At 43.0% G+C, this 25,120-nt stretch overlaps 1 protein-coding gene across 9 annotated transcripts in view; it reads right to left on the bottom strand.

Moving 5' to 3' along the window:
* CEP112 (centrosomal protein 112) overlaps positions 1-25,120 on the bottom strand; it is a 411,978-nt gene that overhangs the window by 205,338 nt on the left and 181,520 nt on the right. For all 9 annotated transcript variants that reach the window (XM_084837487.1, XM_084837488.1, XM_084837483.1 and 6 more), the window contains one exon: positions 17,569-17,676. In XM_084837487.1, the coding sequence (XP_084693613.1) occupies positions 17,569-17,676 (108 nt within the window). The remainder of the gene's footprint in view (positions 1-17,568; positions 17,677-25,120) is intronic.

Here is a 25,120-nt window from a genome sequence, read left to right as displayed (position 1 = left end):
TCTTTTCACTATCCCTTTATCCACTAACCTGTTGCTCTGTCTTTTTGTCCTTCCCATGCTTATTTGCACTCCATCATTTTCCAGTCAACAAGGAACAAGATGGAGAACAATAGGCATGAAGGGTCATTGCTGTACTTTTACGTGCTTTCTAGCAGTCTGGAAACAGCAGAAGGGTATGTGGGACTTTGCTAAGAATTATTTTCAGTACACTTTCTCCTCCTAATCTCCTCCCCCACCTCCCACTGTCCCCATCATGCAGGCAGAAGAAGGAGTTTCAGTAGAGAGGGGTGTCTGCTGGCACTTAAATATGCATACATCTAAATGAATTAACAAAGTACGTGCACTTCTGAAATTGTATTTGTTGGTGGATGCAAAACTAAAAAACACACACCACCCAGTGGGCAAAAATACAATTTAAAATGCTATGTCCAATATATCCAGTAACTTCAAAATAAACCAAACCAAACCACACCTGAATTCATAGAACTCCCTACACTTTTCTTTTTTAAATTCTATAAGTACGCAACAAAAAAGCATGTTTACACAAAATGCAAACATTAAACCATACAGATTACATAACTTACTAATTACACAATACATTCCTACCAACACCTTCAGATTGACCCAATAGATTAAAACTTATTACAAATCTTATATCATAAAAGGCATAATCATATAATTTCTAATATACTTAATCATAGGTTTCCATCTATGCATCACCAGTGTGCATTTTTATGCACTCTGCAAGGCTGTAATATTTAAAACTACCTCTTGTTTGTCTAGCAGGATAGTTTTCCATAATGCAATAAATATAACGGTTCAGGCTCTAATTTTAATTGAAACATCTCATTAATCATCTTTATCACCATCTTCCAACTATTTTTTTGCTTTCCTACATTTCCATCCATTACAAAAAAAATCCCACCCCTATGCCTCTTGGCATATACTTACATTCTCCTATCCTATGTATTTTATATATTTCCCACACTATGGCCATTTCATAACAGTTTTTTCTATAATTAATTGCTGCAGAAAAGGAAGACCCTTTTGTAAATTAAAATGGCCATACTTCATTGAAAATTATCATCTATTTATCTCTACTCTTATTTTGCTTCATAGTTTTAAAAATATGTGTTTTTAAATGATGGTATATAATTTTGATTAATTATTCCCTTTCTTCTTCCAACCCTAACAACTCTGTTTCTTCATGACCATTGTCAAGAAACACATTTTCTTGTTAAGATTTAGCTGGCTGGTTGGAAGCTCCATTTCTTGAGGAGAGGCCTGCATGCATATGTTAGAACACGTGCGGTATCACGTTTTAATCTCCAAGCCTGTCATGGCCAGAGTGGAACCCTTTCGAAATTAGACTGAACAATGTCAGCTGGGCTGTGGTGAGAAGCTCTTCCCCCCACCTTCCCCCCCGGAAGCCAAGAAAGTTACCCAGTCCGCTAGTGATTCGCTAAAGAGGCTTGTCTCTGAAGAAACTATTCCACCCACTAGTGATTGGCTCAGGAGGTTACCTCTGAAAAAATTATTCTGCTAGCCAGGGATTGGCTCAGGAGGCTCACTTCACATTTGTCAAGGGACTGGGGTAGGGGGAGCATGCATAAAGCAAGGGGGGCTACATTGCCATTCAGTCTTCATTTGAAGGCTGAGTGCCAAAGAATCGATGCTTTCGAACTGTGGTGCTGGAGAAGATTCTTACGAGTCCCCTGGACTGCAAGGAGGTCCAATCAGTCCATCCTAAAGGAAATCAAGCCTGACTGCTCATTGGAAGGACAGATACTGAAGCTGAAGCTCAAATATTTTAGCCACCAAATGCGAAGAGAAAAGTCACTGGAAAAGACCCTGATGCTGGGAAGGATTGAAGGCAAAAGGAGAAGGGGACGGCAGAGGATGAGATGGCTAGATAGCATCACCGATGCAATGAATATGGACTTGAGCACACTCCGGGAGAGAGCGCAGGACAGGAAGGCCTGGAATGCTATGGTCCATGGGGTCATGAAGAGTCAGACACGACTGAACGACTGAACGACAACAACCTGTGCCAACTTGCCTCCGGGCTTGTGGAGTTCTTGAATCCTGGATTGAGCCTTGTCCTATTGGAAGACCCTGAGGACTATCCAAATTAAAAGCATCTTTTATAAATGATGCTACTGGAGAAACTGCTGATGCAAATTTCTGCTTATATTTACCCCATATCTCTAAATATGGCCATCAATTCAATATAAAATTTTCATCTTTAACTTCCTCTTACTTTTTGGTATACATGTGTTTTCAATTCTATTTTAGCAGTCATCTCTGCAGGGAAGAAATATTAATCTTGTTGTCCTTTTATCCATTGTATTAACCATGCAGCTACCCGTGAAGGACCAGGTCCACAGTCTGGGGGTCATTTTAGACTCCCAGCTGCCCATGGAGGCTCAGGTGTCAGCCATGAGTGGGGCAGTTCTGTACCAACTCCATCTGATACGGCGGCTGCACCCCTATCTCCCTAACCATCTGCTCCCATCATTAGTTCATGCCCTGGTCTCCTCTCGCCTCGACTACTGTAATGCGCTCTATATGGGGTTACCCTTGAAGACAGTTCAGAAGTGGCAGCTGGTGCAAAATACAGCAGCCTGCCTGATTAAAGGTAGCCATCGGCAAGACCATATCACTCCGGTGCTGAAGGAGCTGCACTGGTTACCAGTTATCAGGAGCACCCTAGCTGCCTCTTACAGTCTCCTCCAATAGCCAACGCAAGGCACAGACGATGAGGATTCTTTCCAAGGCTTTATTCTGTTACAACTTAATGACTCTTTCAGATGCTAATCACCAGCGACTAAGCAAGGAACTGCACTGGGGTAGATAGCAGAGTAGCCTAAGTTCTAGGTAAGGCAGTTGGTCCCCGATTGAAGGAGAAGCACGGGAAGACTCTGAACTTATTGGCTATGGAGAGGTCCTCCCTCTTACCCTTGGGTCCTCAGGACGCAACCGTTGTTTTAGCGCCAAACGAGCAGAGCGCCTCCTTTCAGTGCCCTCCATCTGTCACCGCTCCCTATGTCTGTGCCGAGCATCCAGCAAGCCCCTCTCCAGCACTCTCTCACTGCCAGGGTCACTATCTATCCCAGGAATGCTGGCAGGAGGAATCTCTGCCAGCTGCTGTGCTTGTGAGAGATGAGCGCGCTCTTCTCCCATGGATTGCTATTCTTCCTCAGAATCAGAACTGCTCTGGGGCTCTATGGGCTCAGTTTCCACCCTGACATCAGTTGTTTTCCGGGCCCAATTCAAGGTGTTGGCACTGACCTTTAAAACCCTACATGATTCCGGCCCAGTCTGTCTTAAGGAGTGCCTCCAACATCATGGACACCGCTCAACGAGGTCAGCCTCAGTAGGCCTTCTGTCTGTCTCATCAGCCAGGACAGCTAGGCTGTTGAGGACTAGGGAGAGGGCCTTTTCTGTGGTGGCCCCCACTCTGTGGAATTCCCTCCCTAGTGACCTCTGCCATACCCCCTCTTTGATGAGCTTCCACCGGGTTTAAAAACCTGGCTGTTCAGGAGGGCATTTGGGATGGGTTGAGGTTTTTTAGAGTAGTGTTGTTTTGTTCAGTTGATTATGTAAATTTGTTATTGGTACTGTACGCCGCCTAGAGTGGCCAGCCAGCTGGCTAGATGGGTGACTAATCTATCAATCAATCAATCAATCAATCAATCAAATAAATAAATATTAGCCCAGTAATAAAATCTTAAATCTGGAATACCCAAGCCTCCTTTCTTTTATATATTGTATGCTACTTTACCCTTGCTTTCTTACCATTCCAAATAAAGTGATTATCTCCTCTTATTCCTGCACAGCTTTTATCAGTGATTTTACAAAGTACATCTTGGAAAACAAAAATGTATTTTTGGTAATATATTCATTTTAACTGCACTGATTTTATATAATTTTAAACATGTCCAATTTTCCAAATCTTCTTGAATGTTACTCGTCCAAGGTACATGCTACTTTTAAAATAAATTACTATTATCACCATCTATCTGTATTCCTAGGTAAAGCAATACTTGACTTTGCTTTCCTGTATTTCCACCAATTAAGTAGCTTTCTCTAACTACTTATCTCAAGTAATATCTTCTCTATTACCCACAATCTCTTCACAGGGTGAAATCCAACACTGAGGACCTGGACAGAAGGAGAGATAGCCCTTTCAAATAAAGGAAAACACTTTCATATGGAGGAAAGCTTATGTATGCACTTGCATTTATTTCAGTGTAGGTCTGTTTCCAACATGTGCTTCACCTTCTGGGCAGCAGTACTACTGCTGTCTCTTAGTGTGGGGAGGACAGGCAGCTGCTTATGAGAAGACAGAACCTTGGAGCCACCACCCTTTTCAATTTTATTTTATTTAGGGCAAGTATAGGCCAACAATCTCCATCCTTTGGGGGGGATTGTGAAGTATCTGGAGAAGAAACAAGTGAGCTTTTGAGTGGGGGTTATTCTTTCTATAACATCCTTGCTTAAAAGTGTGGTGATTTCGTGTTGTAGGATAAGTAGAGAAGAAGACAGTTTGATGATATGCAAGAGAGTTTGGAACATAGGAATGGCTACTTGGGGAGTCAAGTTTGGTTGTACCCTCTTAAAAAAGGCTTTTATGTCTAGCCCTAACAACTCTGCCTTGTGTAGAATCTGTTCGGAATATGGAACATCCAATGGAGAGAGAGATTGAGAAGGGGTTTTGGTCTCCCAGAACAGCATCTGGTGAGGAGCTCAAAGCCACTACAGATGACTGGAAGTTCGAATAGTCATCCTGCCCTGAAGACTGATCCTTAGAATATAGGGTGGCAAGCATTTCTGGCTTAGCAAATGGTGATGTTTTATTTGGTGGAACCATTGATGGCAGCTGTGGCATGGCAGCCAGTAGTATCGCTTCCTGATGTTTGGGGAGGATTACATCCTGGAAGAGGTTGGCCAGAAGAGGAGGGCACAGAGCAAGCAGTAAGTTTGTAAATCTGGGTACCATAGCAGTTCGCAGTAGCTGTGTATCAGGCAGTGTGGATACCATAAGGGTAAGTGGCATGTGGTTAGAAGGTGCCTGTGATCATTCCACATAATAATCATCATTTAATAACAAGGGGACTGAGAACGGTGATGGCAAGGGTAGTCACAATGAGCATTTTTGTACCTCTAATCATGATGCCCTCTGAGAAAGAGTGGTGTCATTGTGGTGGAGACTGGTCCTCATAGCATTTAAGAGGAGATTCGCTGGAGTAAGGGCATCTATGGCCATCCCCATAGATGTCGGAGAAAACTTCCCAAAGAAGCTGAGAAAGTCAGGGAGGTGTCTCAGTATCTAGGGGATCTGACTTTATATGGGGAGCAGCCCCAAGGAGCAAGCTGGTATTGTTCTGGGGAGAAGCACTCCTGGATTTGCCCCAATATTGACCTGATACTCTGATCACCATCAGGGGGGTTGTGGTCTTGTAGAAGTTGCAACTTTTCCAGAATTGAGGTCGGTGGTCAGAGGGTAGATTGTGAAGCTGTCGGTACCGTGTGTGTTTGCCTTGGAGCAGGCATAGTCATTGGTTCATCATCCGACTCAATCCTGCGGGTGGTCTTTTTCTTCTTATTCTTTGGTTCGAGAGCCCAGGGATTAGCAGGTAGTTTATTTCTTGGCCAGCTTGCCCTCATTAGTCTTGACCTTCAGTACCAAGGTGACTGATTTCTCTTGATTAAAAGGTGGGCTGCCACATCTCAACCAAGAAACACAGTCATCTGCAGTGGCCACTACTAGCAAACAACTCAGTGGTTTCACATTCCCAGGCTGCTTCTCCTCCATGAAGGGTAAAAAAGAGGTAGGATACTGCTCTGGAGGACCTGCTTGTGGCAAAGGAGGAAGTGGAGCTATGTGGTGCATTCACTCCGGCTCTGGTACACCTCTGGCATACCACAGCTTTTCCCTTTCCCGACAGCTGCCACATACTTTATGTTGGTGCCACTTACTTGCACTGCTGAGTATGTGTTCTACTAAGTAAGAGGACATTGGGCTTTGCCTTCTTTCTGTTTTAAGCAGCCACCATTTGGAGAATTAGGAGAGTAGCCAGTGAAGCAGAGAGCTTTCAACCTTTCCATGTTGCTGCACCTGTACCTTATCATGTTACCTGCCTAATTGCCAGCTGCCTTGTGCTTGTTAGCATTTCCCAAAGCACCATATTTCCTGGAGCAGCTGGCTGCTTGCTTGCCTGGTGCGCATGCACACACACACACACACAGAGTTGGTGTGTAAAGAGGGGATGAAGGGAACATTAGTATCCACTCCTGTGGTACGCCACCCTAACTTACTCCCTTAACTTCATTTTTCCTGTGTCTGCTCCCTTCTGTCCTTGACAGTATCCAGCAGTCCATCATCTCCTCTTCCTCACAAACTAACACTGCAAACTTATACACACTTATCTAGCAGTAAGTGCCATTTAACTCAGTGGGGCTTACTTCTGAGTAGACATACATAAAATTGTGTGGTCACAATACTATGTACAATTATTTGACAACAAGCCCACTGAACTCAATGCTATTTACTTAGGAATACACATATATACGATCAGGCTACATGCTCACTACCTTGCCCATAAAAAATGATTAAAAAGACATATTTTTATTCTAAAAATAAGAACATTGGCATATGACTTGTCCTTATTCCTGACCTTTATTCACCAATCCCTGATACACACACCCTAGAGTAGTCTTCCCTCCAGATGTTTTGTACTACAGTTCCCATCATCCCTGACTAGTTGCCCCATAGATTTGTATAAAAGCATTATGCAACTGGCAGTTTTATATTTGATTCCTTTCCTAATGATCCCCAATATGGAATTTGCTCTCTTCTCAGCAGCTGCAAACTGAGTTGACGTTTTTGTCAAGCTGACTACCACAGTTCCAAGATCTCTTTCCAAATCAGTCACCGTCAGCTCAGACCCGACCAGTTTTTGTCCCATTATGCATCACTTTACAGCTGGTTACGCTGACCTGCATTTCGATGATTTCAAAGGCTCAGAGGCTTCTAGCATTAGCACAAAAATACCAATAGATGGTATCCCTCTCCAAATGTCTCTGGCATATGCATTTTTGTAGCCTCTTCGGCTTATCATGGTCTAATGTATGCTCATGGTCTATTTCTACACCATCCCTATTTGGGCAAGCAAAAACATGGTTCATAGTCCAAACCACACACTCCTCGGCTCCTGCTGGCTCTTCTCCAAAAGTCAGATTAAAAGCTGTTCTGCCACCTTTTTAAGGCTTTAGGCATTGAAAGCATTAAGGTAACACTGATTTGCTCTTAACAAGAGTTTTGAACCCAGCATCAATCCAGGTTTCAAGTTGTGGTTAATAGTGAGCTCTGGTTAGCATTAACCATAGTTTAGGCTGGTATTAACAGTTGCTTAACCACTTTAGAACAAGAAGTAGAAGTTTGTGCTGAAGGCGGGAGGGGCTATACTGGAGGACTATGTAATTCTGTGGCATGATTCCTTAACCATGGTTAAATGTTTTTGGGTCCTCACATCTGCGCAGGCTTAAGATTTAATGGAAGATATAATTTACAACCAGAAAAGGGAACATTCTTTTCAAGAAAATGAACTGAATTTACTTGGTGTAATCCAGAGAAAGTTAGGCTATAATCCTGTGCGCCCCTACATTCAAGGCAATATGCAAAGGAATGGCCACATTTAAATCCCATGGAGTTCAATGGGACTTACATGTTTAACATTCTTCTAAAGGCATCTGTAGGCATCTATTCCCATTCACTTTTAATGAAAGCGTATGTGTGTACTGAGAACTGCAAGTCCATGCACAGTTTCCCTCCTCATAGGAAAAAGCCATGCATATTTGGGGCTATGTATGGTAGCCATTATGGCTACACAGTTGAAGAAAATCAAAATATACACTTGGGACCTCTTTGCATGAAATGTTATGAGTAGCCTTCAGAATTCCTGAAAAGCTGCTCGGATGAGGACTGAAAATTACGAATACTGAGCACTCAAATCTTCAAGTGGCTCCTAATGAAAGTGCTTTCCATCACCACCATCCAAAGGTATTTTGTGTGCAAATTAAAAACAACAACAGTCCATACACACACTAGTTTGTGTACTGAGGGTCACTGAAGCCTGACCTAGGTACAGAAACCATTTCAAAGGCAGGAAAAACTGCTGCCTTCTCTGTGGTGTCCAATGTCTTTGAAGTATCTAAGGCAGCTGCTCCTGGCAGATAGGAACTCTTGTTTTTCTTTTAAAAATATACTTTGTTCTACTTACAGCTGGTAGATTTGAAAGTCCAAGTAAACTATGTAAAAAAAAACCCAGTTAAAAGTGCCCTTACTGGTTACTTCAAAGGAAAGTGACAAATCTGCAGGAGCAAGAGAGAGAGATGTGCAAGAGAGAGAGATGTGCAATTGTCACCAACCAGCCTTTATATTCTATTAATAAAAGTGGATTTTGATAAAGAGTATGTAGATCATATTTAAAATGACCTAGAAACTCCAAATTAAAAAAGTGGAAGAAGTAAACACTGGGGGCTAGTGCAGGCACATCTCCAACTACTTATTGTTGTATTGGATTTGGTTTTGGAAGAATGGCAAAGAGTCAAGTGTGAATTTGCACAGACTCATACATGGACGTCACCAGATGGTCAATATCGAAATCAGATTGATTATGTCCTTTGCAGCCAAAGATGGAGAAGCTCTATACAGTCAGTAAAAACAAGACCTGGAGCTGACTGTGGCTCAGATCATGAGCTGCTTCTTGCAAAATTTCGGCTTAAATTGAAGAACGTCGGGAAAACCACTAAACCGTTCAGGTATGACCTAAATCATATCCCTGATGAATATACAGTGGAGGTGAGGAATAGATTTAAGGGATTAGACCTGATAGACAGAGTGCCTGAGGAACTATGGACGGAGGTCCGTAACATTGTTCAGGAGGCAGCAACGAAATCCATCCCAAAGAAAAAGAAATGCAAGAAAGCAAAGTGGCTGTCTGATGAGGCTTTACAAGTAGCTCACGAAAGAAGGGAAGCGAAAAGCAAGGGAGAAAGGGGAAGATATACCCAACTGAATGCAGAGTTCCAGAGAATAGCAAGGAGAGACAAGAAGGCCTTCTTAAATGAACAATGCAAAGAAATGGAGGAAAATAACAGAATGGGAAAGACTAGAGATCTCTTCAAGAAAATTGGAGATCTCAAGGGAACGTTTTGTGCAAAGAAGGGCATGATAAAGGACAAAGAAGGCAGGGACCTAACAGAAGCAGATGAAATTAAGAAGAGGTGGAAAGAATACACAGAAGAACTATACAGGAAAGATCTGAATGTCCCTGATAGCCATGATAGTGCGCTCACTGAACTTGAGCCGGACATCCTCGAGAGTGAAGTCAAGTGGGCCTTAGGAAGCATTAGTAACAACAAAGCTAGCGGAGATGACAGTATTCCAGCCGAGCTATTTAAAATCCTAAAAGATGATGCTGTTAAAGTGCTGCATTCAATATGCCAACAAATCTGGAACACTCAACAGAGGCCACAAGACTGGAAAAGGTCAGTTTACATTCCAATTCCAAAGAAGGGCAACGCCAAAGAGTGTTCAAACTACCGCACCATTGCACTCATTTCACATGCCAGCAAGGTGATGCTCAAAATCCTACAAGCTAGGCTTCAGCAGTATGCGAACCGAGAACTACCGGAAGTACAAGCTGGATTTAGAAGAGGCAGAGGAACTAGAGATCAAATCGCCAACATTCGCTGCATCATGGAGAAAGCAAGAGAATTCCAGAAAAACGTCTATTTCTGCTTCATTGACTACGCTAAAGCCTTTGATTGTGTGGATCACAACAAACTGGCAAATTCTGAAAGTGATGGGAGTACCAGACCACCTTACCTGTCTCCTGAGAAACCTGTACGAGGGTCAAGAAGCAACAGTAAGAACCAGACATGGAACAACCGATTGGTTCAAAATTGGGAAAGGAGTATGACAAGGCTGCATATTGTCACCCTGCTTATTTAACTTATATGCAGAGTACATCATGAGAAATGCCGGGTTGGATGAATCAGAGGTCGGAATTAAGATTGCTGGGAGAATTATCAACAACCTCCGATATGCAGACGATACCACCCTAATGGCAGAAAGCGAAGAGGATCTCAAGAGCCTCTTGTTGAGGGTGAAAGAGGAGAGTGCAAAAGCTGGTTTGAAACTCAACATTAAAAAAACTAAGATCATGGCATCTGGCCCCATCACTTCCTGCCATATAGAAGGGGAAGAAATGGAAGCAGTGACAGATTTTACTTTCTTGGGCTCCAAGATCACCGCAGACGGTGACTGTAGCCATGAAATTAAAAGACGCTTGCTCCTTGGGAGGAAAGCTATGGCCAACCTAGACAGCATAGTAAGAAGCAGAGACATCACCTTGCCGACAAAGGTCCGTCTAATCAAAGCTATGGTTTTCCCAGTAGTAATCTATGGCTGTGAGAGCTGGACTTTAAGGAAGGCTGAGCGCCGAAGAATTGATGCTTTCGAACTGTGGTGCTGGAGAAGACTCTTACGAGTGCCCTGGACTGCAAGGAGGTCAAATCAGTCCATCCTAAAGGAAATCAACCCTGAGTGCTCATTGGAAGGACAGATAATGAAGCTGAAGCTCCAATATTTTGGCCACCTAATGCGAAGAGAAAACTCTCTGGAAAAGACCCTGATGCTGGGAAAGACTGAAGGCAAAAGGAGAAGGGGACAGCCGAGGATGAGATGGCTAGATAGCATCACGGATGCAATGAATATGAACTTGAGCACGCTCCGGGAGAGAGCGCAGGACAGGAAGGCCTGGCGTGCTATGGTCCATGGGGTCACGAAGAGTCGGACACGACTGAACGACTGAACAACAACAACATACTGATTTGCTAGACAAGCTGGCTATTCTTATGATTTCAGAGTTGGTCCTCATAGCTGTATTCACAAACAGTGAAGGCCACACTTTTTACTACTGACAGAAGTTAACAATGCCCGGTAGTTGCTTTGCATAGTAGCTGTACAGTTCGTACCTTTAGGTTATAAGGGATGCTTCTTCCTATGCTGTGAGAAACTTTTTTTGCTGCCGAAAAAAGTGCCCCTCTTCTCCTTCTGGGTAAAGGGAGGGGCATGTGTGTGCATCTTCTAACAGTCTGAGGAGACAGGCCCTATAAAATCCTGAGCGGATTGGCCTGCTTGCTACCTGTTGTTGCCTGAGAGGGGGAAAGCGCACCACCTGCCTCAGGTAACTAGCTGTGGGACCATGCGTGTCATGCTGCAGCTGAGAGCTGGAAGGTTGTGTGTAAACTTTCTTTTGCTTTTCAATATTGGCATCCTTTTTCCATCAATAAGCTATCATTCTTTCACACAAGTGACTTGAGTCATATTGGAAACGTCAAAGCTGCTTAGGGCATGGATCCTGGCTGGACCAGGCCCTGGATTTAAGATAGCAACCTTCCATAGCTTGGTGCCTTCCAGATACATTACAACTCCCATACTTTCCTCACCAGCATGGCCATAAATATGAAGATGAGGAAAGCTGGATTAAAGCAAATGGGAACAGTTTGTAGGATTGTGTCCTCTCTCTTACTTGTTGTTGTTCAGTTGTTCAGTCGTGTCCGACTCTTCGTGGCCCCATGGACCATAGCACGCCAGGCCTTCCTGTCCTGCGCTCTCTCCCGGAGCGTGCTCAAGTCCATATTCATTGCATCAGTGATGCTATCTAGCCATCTTATCCTCTGCCGTCCCCTTCTCCTTTTGCCTTCAGTCTTTCCCAGCATCAGGGTCTTTTCTAGAGAGTTTTCGCATTAGGTGGCCAAAATATTTGAGCTTCAGCTCTCTTACTAGATCCTCCCTTTTGAAATGCTAATTTCTACTCTTGGCCTTAGCCACAGTTGAACTTCATGTGGGAAGCACCATATACTGACTTCTGGAGTTTCCTCTTAACCAGAATTCTCTACAATGATACAGTGATGTTTACTAACTTAGCTCATTTTTAAAAGGGTTAAATAAATCCATGGATAATAGTTCTGTCAATAGCTATTTACTATAGACATCCACAAACAGAAATAGTATATCTCTGAATATCAGATGCTGACGACAATGAAGGGATCGCCATTACATTCATGACCTTCTGTGAGCTTCCACCAGCATCTGGTGGGCTTTTGTTGAAAACAGAATGTTGGATGAAGTCAAACCCAGCTATGCAAGTCTTTGTTGATTTGAAATCAGGGGTCCAACTTATATCTGCTAATAAAACACTTAATCATGCATAAGGCCAATGGAGAAGGCCACTGCACTGCAGAAGGGGAGAGAGAACATGGGTTGTTTATGATCAATTATCTATGGACAATCAATTGGAAGTATTGTATCTGCACAGAGCCTTTATGATACTTCTCAAAAAGAGAAGCACTACTGATACAGAATGGGGCTTTGTATATAGAACATTATTTAATATGAACCTTAAAAGAAAATGTGTTCTATCTATGCTTACTTTATCTTGTACTGCCAGCCTCATAACAGTACTAAGAGTTTTCTGGCATATGACACAAGTTGCTAGTCTCAACCTGGAGTCTCTACTAAAGCTAGGTGAAGCCAAAGGGAATTCCGCTGGACACTGGACTACAAGAGCTACTCTAGTATTAATTGCAAAATTTATGCACGAGGATAAAATTCTGGAAACATTTAGCTATGTGAAAAAATACTTTCACTGTACCATAAGTATTCTCTATGAACATCTGTACCAAATATACACATATGTCTATTTCTCTGTCTTCTTATATATAAATAATTCCATTCCATAATAACATTCAAACATTCCAGGCTGTATATTTCAAAGCACAGGCTTTGGCATGGTAACCTTACTATATAACCTAAGGCAGATTATATATAATGCAGAGAAATACACTACCTGTTGTGTCTTACGGCTCAATCATAACAGCCCATTTTAATCAACATTTTAGAATGCACACATTCTGCTACAAGACAAGACAATCTTCAAAACAGAAAGACATGATAGTGAACTTAACTCTAAGTAACACAAATGAAAAGTTGGTACTAATAAAAAATATATTTCAAGCCCATGTGTGGGACTGTAGGGACCACGAAAAAACTATATTCAGAAATGACTTGTACGGAAGTTATCTTATAGGTAGCTGTCAGAAAAGACGGCATAAAAGGATGATGATCTATTATTCCAAGGTTTTAAAGAATATGACATCTGAGCAGAGATGAGAAAAAAAATCTTTAAAAAAGAATATGTTTGATGGATATTCTTGCAGTTTGATGCTTTGTATGTCCTTAGGTTTCAAAGATGTATTATAATGAAAGCAGCAGCTAATGTGAAAACTGACTGAGGCCCCTGCTAGTGACAATGATGAACCTAACAGTATTTGTACAGCTATCTTGGATATTAACAAGAGGGCGCTTTGAATTTAATTATTTATTTATTTTTATTTCATTTCTATACCGCCCAATAGTCGAAGCTCTCTGGGTGGTTCACAAAAATTTGTGAAATGGTTTACAATGGTTTACATTTCACAAAAAAACGAAAATGAGAATAAAATAACTGAAACAATAAATGCAACAATGAAATATAAACATAATAAAATATTAATGCACACTGACATGAATGTTGTGGTACATCAAAAGCCTCAGGGATGGTGGTGGAGGAAGTAAAAGAAGAGAACCAAAGCTTTTCTAATTTGCGAAACTTGCGCTCGATGGCATAGAGATTGCCACAAGCAACCAGGTAAGTGGCTGTCTTCAAGCCTCATCAAGGAGTGCATTTCCAACGGATGCTGCGGGAGGCTCTGACACTTTTACAAGCGGGCTTGAGAAGGAGCCTGGCAAGCCCTGTTCAGTCACCTGTGGAAAAGCAAAGCTGGAAACACATGGTCCCCTGAGAGCTTGCTTGCTTGCTTATAATTGGTGCCATTGCTACACTGGAAAAGCAGGGATGGGTTGAACAGCCTCTCCAGGATTAGTGGTTCCGGCTTAGAGCTCAAAAGAGACACGACTTCGGCCGTCTTTCATTTTTGCTCTGGAGTAGGCACAGGGGCCACCATCCGGTCCCTAGCGTGGGGAGTGGGGCTTTTAAGGCCGGATCGGGGCCCTGCGCCTACTCTAGAGGAAAAGTGGAGGCGAGAAAGAAGACATAGTTGCTAGACACGCCTTTAAAGTCATGTCTGTTTCGGTCCTTAGGAGAAACCCAGCTCGCCTCTTATCAAGCTACCAAAGCCCGACGTTGCCTGGGGACGTCGCCAACGCCTCTCTTCGTTTAGAAATCAGTCCCGGAAGAACTGAGTCCAGGTGCTTTTCCAGGTTTACTGCTGATCGGTGTTTGCGCGCCTCTCTTTTGACCATTCACCACAGCAGACTTCTGGAGGACTCCTGAACTCTTTATTACGGGCAGCAACGATCACCGGCCTTAAGGCTCACGTATACAGGACTGGCAGAGAGGAGTCGAAGAACAGAGAAGTCCCACCCACCAGCTCTGGTGCACTTTGAAGCACTTTGTTCTGTAAGCTTGTATCCAGAAATTTATTGTAGAAACCTTAGGATACACTGGATCATGTTAATACAAAAGAGGAAAAATACAAGTAGTTGAGTATATTTAAATTAAGAGGTCTTATGGCACCTTAAGGACTAACAAATTTATTCTGGCATAAGCTTTCATGGATGGTGCTTTCGTAGCTACAGTCCACAAAAGCTTATGCCAAAATAAATTTCTTAGCATTTAAGGTGCCACAAGATTCCTTGTTATTTTAGCTGCAATTACGGTTGTCTAAGAAATTCGCAACAGATTCAAATGGGTTCGGATTTTGCAGCTGACCATCTTTTTCAGAGTCACGCAGATTTTGCAGACTGCTTTTTCACTTTTGAGGGGGATTTGTACTCATTCACACTTGTGCTGTTTCACATTAATGCGCATTAAGGTTAATGTGTATTAGCACTAATACAAATAAGCGCAAGTAGAACAAAATTCTGGTAAACAAAATCCGATTCAATTAATGGGTGGATGATGGAACATAAGGCATCTGACCATCCGGAAAACACAGACGTAGTGGATTTAACGAAATACCTACACCCCTACCTGCAATAGACTAATGTAGCTTTTTGTTGTTTATTTGGTCAGTCGCTTCCAACTCTTCATGACTTCATGGACCAGCCCATGCCAGAGCTTCCTGTCGGCCGTCGCCACCCCCAGGTCCCCCAAGCTCGAGTACGTCACCTCCAGAATATCATCCATCCATCTTGCCCTTGGTCGGCCCCTCTTCCTTTGGCCTTCCACTTTCCCTAGCATCAGCATCTTCTCCAGGGTATCCTGTCTTCTCATGATGTGGACAAAGTACTTCAGTTTGGCCTTTCATATCATTCCCTCAAGTGAGCAGTCTGGCTTTATTTCCTGGAGTATGGACTGGTTTGATCTTCTTGCAGTCCAAGGCATCTCAGAATTTTCCTCCAGCACCACAGTTCAAAAGCATCTATCTTCCTTCGCTCAGCCTTCCTTATGGTCCAGCTCTCGCAGCCATAGGTTACTATGGGGAATACCATTGCTTCAACTATGCAGCCCTTGTTGTCAGTGTGATGTCTCTGCTCTTCACTATTTTATCAAGATTTGTCATTGCTGTCCTCCCAAGAAATAAACGTCTTCTGATTTCCTGGCTGCAGTCAGCGTCTGCAGTAATCTTGGCGCCTAGAAAGACAGTCTGTCACTGCCTCCACGTTTTCTCCCTCTATTTGCCAGTTATCAATCAAGCTGGTTGCCATAATCTTAGTTTTTTTGAGGTTTAACTGCAACCCAGCTTTTGCACTTTCTTCTTTCACCTTCGTCATGAGGTTCCTCATCTCCTCCTCGCTTTCAGCCATCAAAGTGGTATCATCTGCATATCTGAGATTGTTAATGTTTCTTCCAGCGATTTTAACTCCAGCCTTGGCTTCATCAAGCCCAGCACGTCGCATGATGTGTTCTGCATACAGGCTGAATAGGTAGGGTGAGAGTATACAACCTTGCCGTACTCCTTTCCCAATCTTAAACCAGTCCGTTGTTCCATGGTCTGTTCTTACCGTTGCTACTTGGTCGTTATACAGATTCCTCAGGAGGCAGACAAGATGACTTGGTATCCCCATCCCACCAAGAACTTGCCACAATTTGTTATGAAATGTAGCTACTCTTCTATAAATTAAAATATTTGACAGATAATTTGAATTGATGTAAAAAGCAATGTGCCAAGTTACCATCAATCAGCTAATAAATTTACACTCACTGGGTACTGGAAGGCCAGAGCAGGCTTACTACTTACAGAACAATTGATTAGAATATTGCCTGCATGTTTTCTCCAACTTATATTTTTTGTAAGTTAAAGGGTTAAAACGTTAAAATGAAAGCTGAAGATCCAGTGAACTGAAATGTCCTTGACAGGGCCAGGCCACAAACATCCCACCCCCACAGCTCCGACCCTGATACTTTGTATGACTCCAAAGATTGCTTCAATCATTGTAAAGGTTATTTATCTTCCAGTATTAGTAGTACAGAAAACAGTATAGAACAATCTTCACCAACATAGGGCCCTCCAGATGTTTGGGACTACAACCCCCAACATTCCTGACCATTGGTCAGGGTGACTGAAGTTAAAATCTAAAAATCTAGAGGGCTCCAAGTTGGCAAAGAGTATAGAAAGGGATAAAAGGTATCCACCCTTATTGATCAAGGACAATCTGGATACACAAGCAGATATCACCATTTGGCACTCAACTACATTATGTCTACATTGTTCATTTGAATCTTCTACTTGGTTTTAGAAGTGCTGAACAAGGCGTAACAACTCCCCATGCTGGCACATCCTAGCAATGAAGGAGTGCAGTTTAATGAACAAAATAGATATACGAAAATTACACCTCACATGAAGGAAGTGTTAAGGTCTGCAACATGACACCACATCAGAAGTTATTAGAAATTTCATTTTGATTTTTAATAGAAAAAAACAATCACAGCAGTCAACTCCATTACTTACATATGAGTACAGATTCAGGTGGACTAAAATTAAGGTTCCAAAAGGTCCTGCTCTGTGCTATTAAGGATGTTGCATAGCCTCACAAATCTCACATTCTCATTTCCTTTTTCTGACTCCAGCTCCTGCCACCACCATCAATGGAAGAGCAGAGCAAGAACGTAAGATTTAGAAGAAAGGAAACTGGGTTTATTTATCAAACAGAGTCTGAAAAATATGAGGATTGGCAACGTACACCAAACATGATCTGACATAAGAAATAACTTCATTTCCATTTACAGAAAGATATGATAATATGCATAATACATAAGAGTTAGGAAACCTCTGCAAAAAAATAGGACGTTTTAGTACAAGGGCATACAATAGGAAGAAAATGCAAACTTTGTGTTAATGAACTACTTCTGAAACACGACATCAACAGCTTCCAATGTTGTTGTTAAAAAGCGAAACCAGTAAGATAAAATAAGTAAGTTGGCCACTGTGCCACAAGGTAAGTGCTAGGAAATCCTTTTTGAATTAAGAAAAAGAAAAAAGCTAGCCAACCTGTTGTTCATATCTTTGCTTGAGCTCCTCCAACTGCCAGGAGAATTCTTTCGACTGCTTTTCACGGAGAGATTTTGATCTGCTTAGATCTGCTTCCACCTTTTCCATCTAGAAGGTAAGACAGACTATTTAATATAGTAAACTAGTTGTTTCAAAACAGACACTGCAATAGTTTCCTTGCCAAACAGATGAAAATTATTTTACAGCACTAATGAGTATTGCTAAATATGACTCAAGGGTACCATATCTGTAAAGTGACAAGAGGCTAATTAAACACATCATCAGCACAATCCAGTCAGAGCTGAACAATTTAAAATCTCACTGATTTTGATGGGAAAACAGTGCTGAACTCTCTCCAATTCTGCATCTGATGAAGTGGACTCTATTCCACGAAAGCTTATGCCAGAATAAATTTGTTATTCTAAAGTGGTACTCTTTGCTGTTGCACTGAATTGAAAACAATGGGATGCCCTAGTGCTAACAATATAAAGGCACTGTGCAGCTATTCAGTCTTTTCTTACTTAATGGATTTTCCACAGTAAGAAAAAAGATGGAAAAAGCGGTGGGAAAACACAAGAGGACTATGAGTGGAAGACACTGTCATCTGGACCCCGCCCTCGCATAAAATTCCATGAATGAGGCAAGGTGATGCCGCAATAACAGCCTCATCTGGAAGCACCTATGATGTAAGCATATTACATCAACAGTTCATTTCCTGATTTATTTGTATTACCAGCAGAGTAGTTAGGTCTGTGTCATGCAACTCGAAAACCAGGGTAGGGGTGGGGTGAGAAGAAAGGAACAGAGTGGCTGGAGATTTGAACAGCACTATTATGTTTCGAAACCGCCCAATAGCTGAAGCTCACTGGGTGATTTACAGAAGAAGACTCTAGGCCTCCCAGATCTTTGTTCAAGTAAAACTGAGAAAGAAGTGACCACTGCCACTGAAAACATCATAGTCTGAAGAGATAATGGGGGAGAGGGCAAGAGAGGTTAAATTATCAAAAGTGTTTAGTCACAAGATCCCCATAATCTCCTCTGGTGGTGGCATCTGGGAAGTCCATATTTGTTCAGAAATACAGAAATAGGACAGAAAAAATCTAGAAGGATGTAACTTGAGATTTCAGCCTGTCTGGAATTCCTCTCACCAGGTAGAATTGGGTGTACAAAACCAATTTACCACAACCATATAATAGTTGATCACAAGCCTTATCCAACTTAAATACATCCCTATTTCTTCATTCTGTATTCTGTGTGTACTTCATAAATGGATAAAAACTATATTCTGCAGAATATACCTTATGAATTCAGTGGGAACACCCTTGGCTCCCTGAGCAACCATGGGATACAACTGTAATAAATAAATGTATAAAGCAGAAAAATTATCTAAAACTAGAACAAATTACTTAACAGTAGAGGTGTATACCAACCACAAGATTTGGTCTGAGCCCTAAATAGGCAATTCAGAAAACACCTCAGTTCAGCTCGGATGGATTTGGAGGCAACCCGCTTCAACACGGATCTGAATGTGAATCTTGATTAAAAAATCCAAGTCTTTATGCCTCCCATTGCAAATAAACAAACGGCTATAACTTTTTTTCTGTTTCATTTCATTTATTACTTTTCTATACCACCCGATAGCTGAAGCTCTCTGGACAGTCCAGATAGCGGTGTAGCTGGGCCACCAACCAAAGTTGGTAGATAGCACTCCATACCACTGAGGCCACCTGAGCCTCAAGTGACAAAGATGGCTCTAGGAGGACCCCCCCAAGCTACGAACCTGCTCCTTCAGGGGGAGTGCAAACCCATCCAGAACAGCTTCAGCGCCCTCCATCCTGTCAGAAGAACCACCCACTAACAGCATCTCAGTCTTGTCTGGATTGAGTTTCAGTTTGTTAGCCCTCATCCAGTTCACTGTTGCAGCCAGGCACTGATCTAGCACATCCACAGCCTCAGCTGGTGAGGATGAAAAGGAGAAATAGAGCTGCGTGTCACCAGCATACTCATGACAGCACACTCCAAAACTCTGGATGACCGCACGCACGGTATCCCAGAAGGATGGTATCGAAGTCCCCAGTCCATTTACAGTAGCCATGAATTGCTAACTAACCACGGCGATTGGAAAGATGGGAGTTGCAGCCCAATACATCTGGAGGTCCCCAGGCTGGGAAAGGCTGAAGTGCACTCTAGATATTTAGTTTACAACCAACCACCAATATACACCCAGCCAAACCCAGCACCAGTGAATAACCTCTGAAACAATCAAATAATAAACCATTTAGTACATGCACAGAACAGAATATACATGCAATTGGGAGTTTTATTTAAAGAATAAAGCAGCTCCAACAGGGAACAATGCACATGTTGTGTTTTGTGGTAAGGTTCATTGTTTTAAACCATGGCAATATCCTTATTCATTACACTCTGGTGTGGCCTACAGGGTGGAAACAAAGCTATCATGATAAGAGTAAAAAATGGTGGAAGAAATGATCAAAACACAAAAATATTCAGCAACAGCAAACTACAAATAATTAAAATTTGCATCAGCAGCCACTTTAACAGACATCAGATGACTTTAACAACTATGAGCATAAACAAAATAAAAAACAGATGGTAACAATATTAAAAAGCCATAAATTACATAGGCTAATAAATAAAATATTGGTGATAGTAACTGAAAAAGCTAGAATGTAGCCACTACATGCAAAGAAAAATCCTTTATATTTATTTAATTTGTACCCTATCTTTCTACCAAAAATGGCACTCAAGGCTATTTACAATCACTAATAAAATTTGATTAAATCAACAATAAAATATACATTAATCACAATTAAAAACACAACAACAGAGTAAAAACAGCCCCCAACACAGCAGACCCACTAGGCTGGAAAAGACGCAGTAGACTTCAAGACCAGGAGGTGCAGAAGGTCCATGATTTTTGCGCCCTCTAAACTGAACATGCACAGGAATCTGCTCACCTTACTGTTTGCTGGCAAGGTGAAGAGATCCATCATGAGTTACAATCACCTCCTGATAAATCTATCTAAACTGCTACAGAGGACTGGAAAGAAATCTGGCTTACAGGACAGGGCCTGTACAGAAGGCACTGTGGCCTTGAAATTGCCTTACCTATCTAAAATGCACTCTGGTAGCTTTAACAACCAATGAGATTGAAATATGGTCCAGAAAACAGGCTATGCAGGCTCACAAACCATAAAGTTGTTGTATTAACTGTATACAATCCATTCTTGCAAGCAACGTGGACACACACACACTTTCTTGTCATTAGGGCATGGAACCTATTGCACCAAAATGAAGAGAAGGCCCAACAGCCCAGCTACTACCCAATTAGGGAGAGGAAGGTCAGGACTCCAAGCATCCAGGTACTGGTCTCACAGAAGGAGAGGGGAAAGCCCAATGGTCTGGTTTCATCTCAGGTAGGGAGAGCTTAGGGACTGCCTGGACCTTACAGCACTCCGAGTTTGGGGCCTACCTACCCAGGTAGGATGGCATGGCTCCCAATGTCCACTCTGATGGCTGCCTAGCACAGCGCGCACTGTTAGCTGGTGGGTGAGGGGATGCCCTGTCTTTTAAAAAAATAACTGGAGCATGAGGCCGCTCCCTCTAGTGAAGCCTAATCCCAGTTACTAACTGAAATAGCCAAGGAAGGAGAGAGGAATGAGGAAAGGAGGGGGGGAAACCTAACAAAGTAATCTGAAAAATAAAAAGACCTAAGCTGCTGAGCTCACAGAGCTCAGCGAGGACCTTGTTTAACCAACACTGGGCAGGGCCAGTCTGGGAAGACAAGGGAGCCCCTCTCTCTGGAGAGGATTGTTTGGACTGGGCCCTGCCTGTTGACCAGTGGGGGGTGGGGGTGGCTAACCCAAATGTCTTGGAATGCCCTCCAGAAGATACAGGAGAACTTTGATTTCTAATTCAACAATTAGTGGCTCTGGGTAGGCTATGCTTAACTTACCTACAATGTTTTGCTTTTTATTTCTTTGAATTCAACCATATGTACTTGGTGTACATTAAACAACCTAACCTAACTTTTTGGTTAAGAAACCTGTGTGTTCTGATGGAAGTTTTCTAATATGTTGTTAATGCTCTTTTCCTTTTAGCCAAGTTGTTTTTATAAAGTTTAAAAAAAACCAATTATGGAGTTTCTACTGCTTACTCAAGATATGGTGATAGGTACTAATTTATAGTGAACTGTGGGGTTGACTTAGTCCAAGCAGTAAACCTAAAGTACCTAGACCTCAGCTAATCCAATGATGGATTAAGGAGAAAATCAAGACAGCAAAGGACCCCAAGAACATGATCGAGTTTATACAAGGCCACAATGATTTACACAACAGTGGCCAAAAAAAGAGAGCTGTTGCAACTGCATGAAAATACAACACCCTTGTATGTGTGTCCTATCTGTAGATAGCGGGAATGGTTCATACATCTCTGGGCAATCTCTACCAGTAGTGAGCCTTTAATTTTTTATTTGTTTGTTTGTTTATAAATAAATAAATAAATAAATAATATTTCTTGGCCGCCTTTCAGGGCATAAGCCTTCCCAAGGTGGCTTACAACAATAACATACATAAAAACAGTTAAAATATTAAAAATGTTAAAAACATAAAAACAATAAAAGCCAACAATAAAAACAACAATTAAAACCAACAACAAAACTAACAATGATGTTAGCAGCAGCAACAGTAGCAGTCATATCAATAGAAGGCCTAGGTAAAATAATACGTTTTCAAGGCCTTCTTAAAAGTTTGCAATGACGGAGCATGGCGGACCTCTGATGGCAGTTGTTCCAAAGGTGTGGGGCCACTGCAGAGAAGGCCCTCTCACATGTTCACCCATCTGACTGTTCTGACGGGTGGCCAACTGAAAAGGGCCTCTCTTTCTGATCTTAAAGTGCAGGCAGGCTGATATGGGTGTAGCCGGTCCTTCAAGTAATCTGGTCCCAACCTGTTTAAGGCTTTAAAGGTCAAAACCAGCATTCTGAATTGGGCTCGGAAACGCACCGGTAATCAGTGCAGCTGGTGCAGTATAGGAATTATATGATTGAATCACCTCACCCCCACCAGTACTTGGGTGGCCACATTCTGCACAAGCTGGAGTTTCTGAACCGTCTTCAAAGGCAGCCCCACGTATAGCGCATTACAGTAGTCCAGCCTGGATGTGACAAGTATGTGGATAACTGAGGCAAGGTCTGTCCTCTCCAGATAGGGCCGCAGTTGGCGTACCAGCCTAAGCTGATAAAAAGCACTCCCGGACACCGCAGCCACCTGGGCTTTCCCAGTTAGCTCAGAGTCCAGGAGGACTCCCAAACTGTACACTTGGTCTTTCAGGGGGAGTGCAACCCCATCTAAGGCCAGTTGTAAACCTCCATCCAAAGTAAATGGTTCCCAACCCACAGTACCTCTGTCTTGTCTGGATTAAGTTTCAGCTTGTTCACCCTCATCCATCCCAAAACAGCCCCTAGACACTGGTTCAAGAGTTCCACAGCCTCCCTGGGATGTGCAGATGGAAACAAGAAGTAGAGCCAAGTATCATCCGCATACTGACGACATTTCAGCCCAAACCTCCTGATGACTTCCCCCAGTGGTTTCATGTAGATCTTAAAAAGCATGGTGACAAGATAGAACCTTGCGGCACTCCACAGGCTAATGGCCATGGGGTGGAACGGAAATCCCCCAGCACCACCTTCTGAGACCGCTCCTCCAGAAAGGACTGGAACCACTTTAAAACTGTACTTCTCAAGCCCAATCAAGATAAACGATCCAGAAGGATACCATGGTCGATGGTATTGAAAGCCACTGAGAGGTCCAGAAGAACCAACAGGGTAGAACTCTGTCAGGGTGGAAACTGAGCCAATAGAGCCCCAGAGCAGTTCTGATTCTGAGGAGGAACAGCAATTCGTGGGAGAGGAGCGGGCTCATCTCTCACAAGCACAGCAGCTGGCAGAGATTCCTCCTGCCAGCATTCCTGCGATAGATAGTGACCCTGGCAGTGGGAGAGTGCTGGAGGGGGGCTTGCTGGATGCTTGGCGCAGACGCAGGGAGCGACGACAGATGGAGGGCATAGAAAGGAGGCGTAGCGCTCGTTTGGCACGCAAACAACGGTCGCGTCCCGAGGACCCAAGGGAAAGAGGGAGGATCTCTCCCTAGCCCCTAAGTTCAGGGTCTTCCCATGGTTCTCCTTCAAACGGGGACCAACTGCCTTACCTGGAGCTTAGGCTACTGTGCTATCTTTCCCCAGTGCTGTTCCTTGCTTTGCCGCTAGTGATTAGTATCTGTAAGAGTCATAAAGTAATAAAGGAATAAAGTCTCGGAAAGAATTCCTCGTTGTCTGTGTCCTGAGTTGGCTATTGGTGGGGAATGCAAGAGGCAGCTAGGGCGCTCCTGACACACTCCCCCCATCCATTCCGTGGAGTAAGTCATTAACTAGGGCGACCAAGGCTGTTTCCATCCCATAACCAGGCCTGAAACCTGATTGGAATGGATCTAAATAATCAGTTTCATCCAAAACGGCTTGGAGTTGTGAGGCCACCACATGCTCCAGCACCTTGCCCAAGAATGGCAAATTTGACACAAGGTGGTAATTATCGGGAACCATGAGATCTAAATTTGGTTTCTTCAGCAAGGGTCTCACCACAGCTTCTTTCAAAGCTGTGGAGACCTTGCTGTCCCTCAAGGAGGCATTTTTCACCTCTGAGGTCCAGATATCCAGCCCAGCTCTGGTGGATTTCACAAGCCAGGATGGGCAAGGATCTAAACGGCAAGTAGTAGGCCTCAGTCCTCCAAGTAGTTTGTCCATATCCTCAGGTTGCACAAGCCGAAAGTTATCCATAACATGACTAGATGGTGCACCAGTCCCATCCATCTCAGTCTCTGTCAAAACAATGTCATCCAAGTCAGCACGAATACAAGCAATTTTATCTGCAAAGTGTCTGGCAAATTGTTCACAGAGGGCCTTTGAGGGTTCGAGTTCTTGAGTTCCAAGGCCTACACCCAAGAGGCCTTTAACCACATGAAAGAGCTCCGCTGGACAAAACTGAGCAAACACAATGGTGGCGGAGAAGTAGGATTTCTTCACCGCCATCACAGCCACAGAATAAGATCGCAAATGGATTCTTACCTGTGTTCGATTGTATTTGCAGTCCTATGCGTTGCACTTCAAGTAAACAGAGGGCTCCGAGTTTGAGCCCTCCATCTATCCTATGCTCTGCTGGCAAGAACCAGGCAGGGCGAGAGGAGGGCAGAGACAATTTCACCTCCACTTAAAATGCAAAAAGCAACTAGAAGGGCCTCTGAGCCAGTCTAGCTGACTTACCTTTTGGTGGGCAGGGAGGGGACCAGAGACTGCGTATCCCGGTGTCAGAGTTCCCTTTTGTCCCTGCTGAACTTCCAATAGCCAAATCAAAACACAGACAAGAGGCTTCTATCCACGGCTCTTTAATCACTTCAATGGGTCATACAGATGCAAATTGTCAATAACTCACAGCCTACAAAGGAAATGCCTTCAGGGAGTTCAAAGGGAAGCTACGAAG

The sequence above is a fragment of the Heloderma suspectum genome, chromosome 2 (assembly GCF_057233095.1).
Source record: "Heloderma suspectum isolate Gila_16-S chromosome 2, 16-S_ref, whole genome shotgun sequence".
Classification (NCBI taxonomy): domain Eukaryota; kingdom Metazoa; phylum Chordata; class Lepidosauria; order Squamata; family Helodermatidae; genus Heloderma; species Heloderma suspectum.
This window is presented reverse-complemented; position numbering and strand designations above follow the sequence as displayed.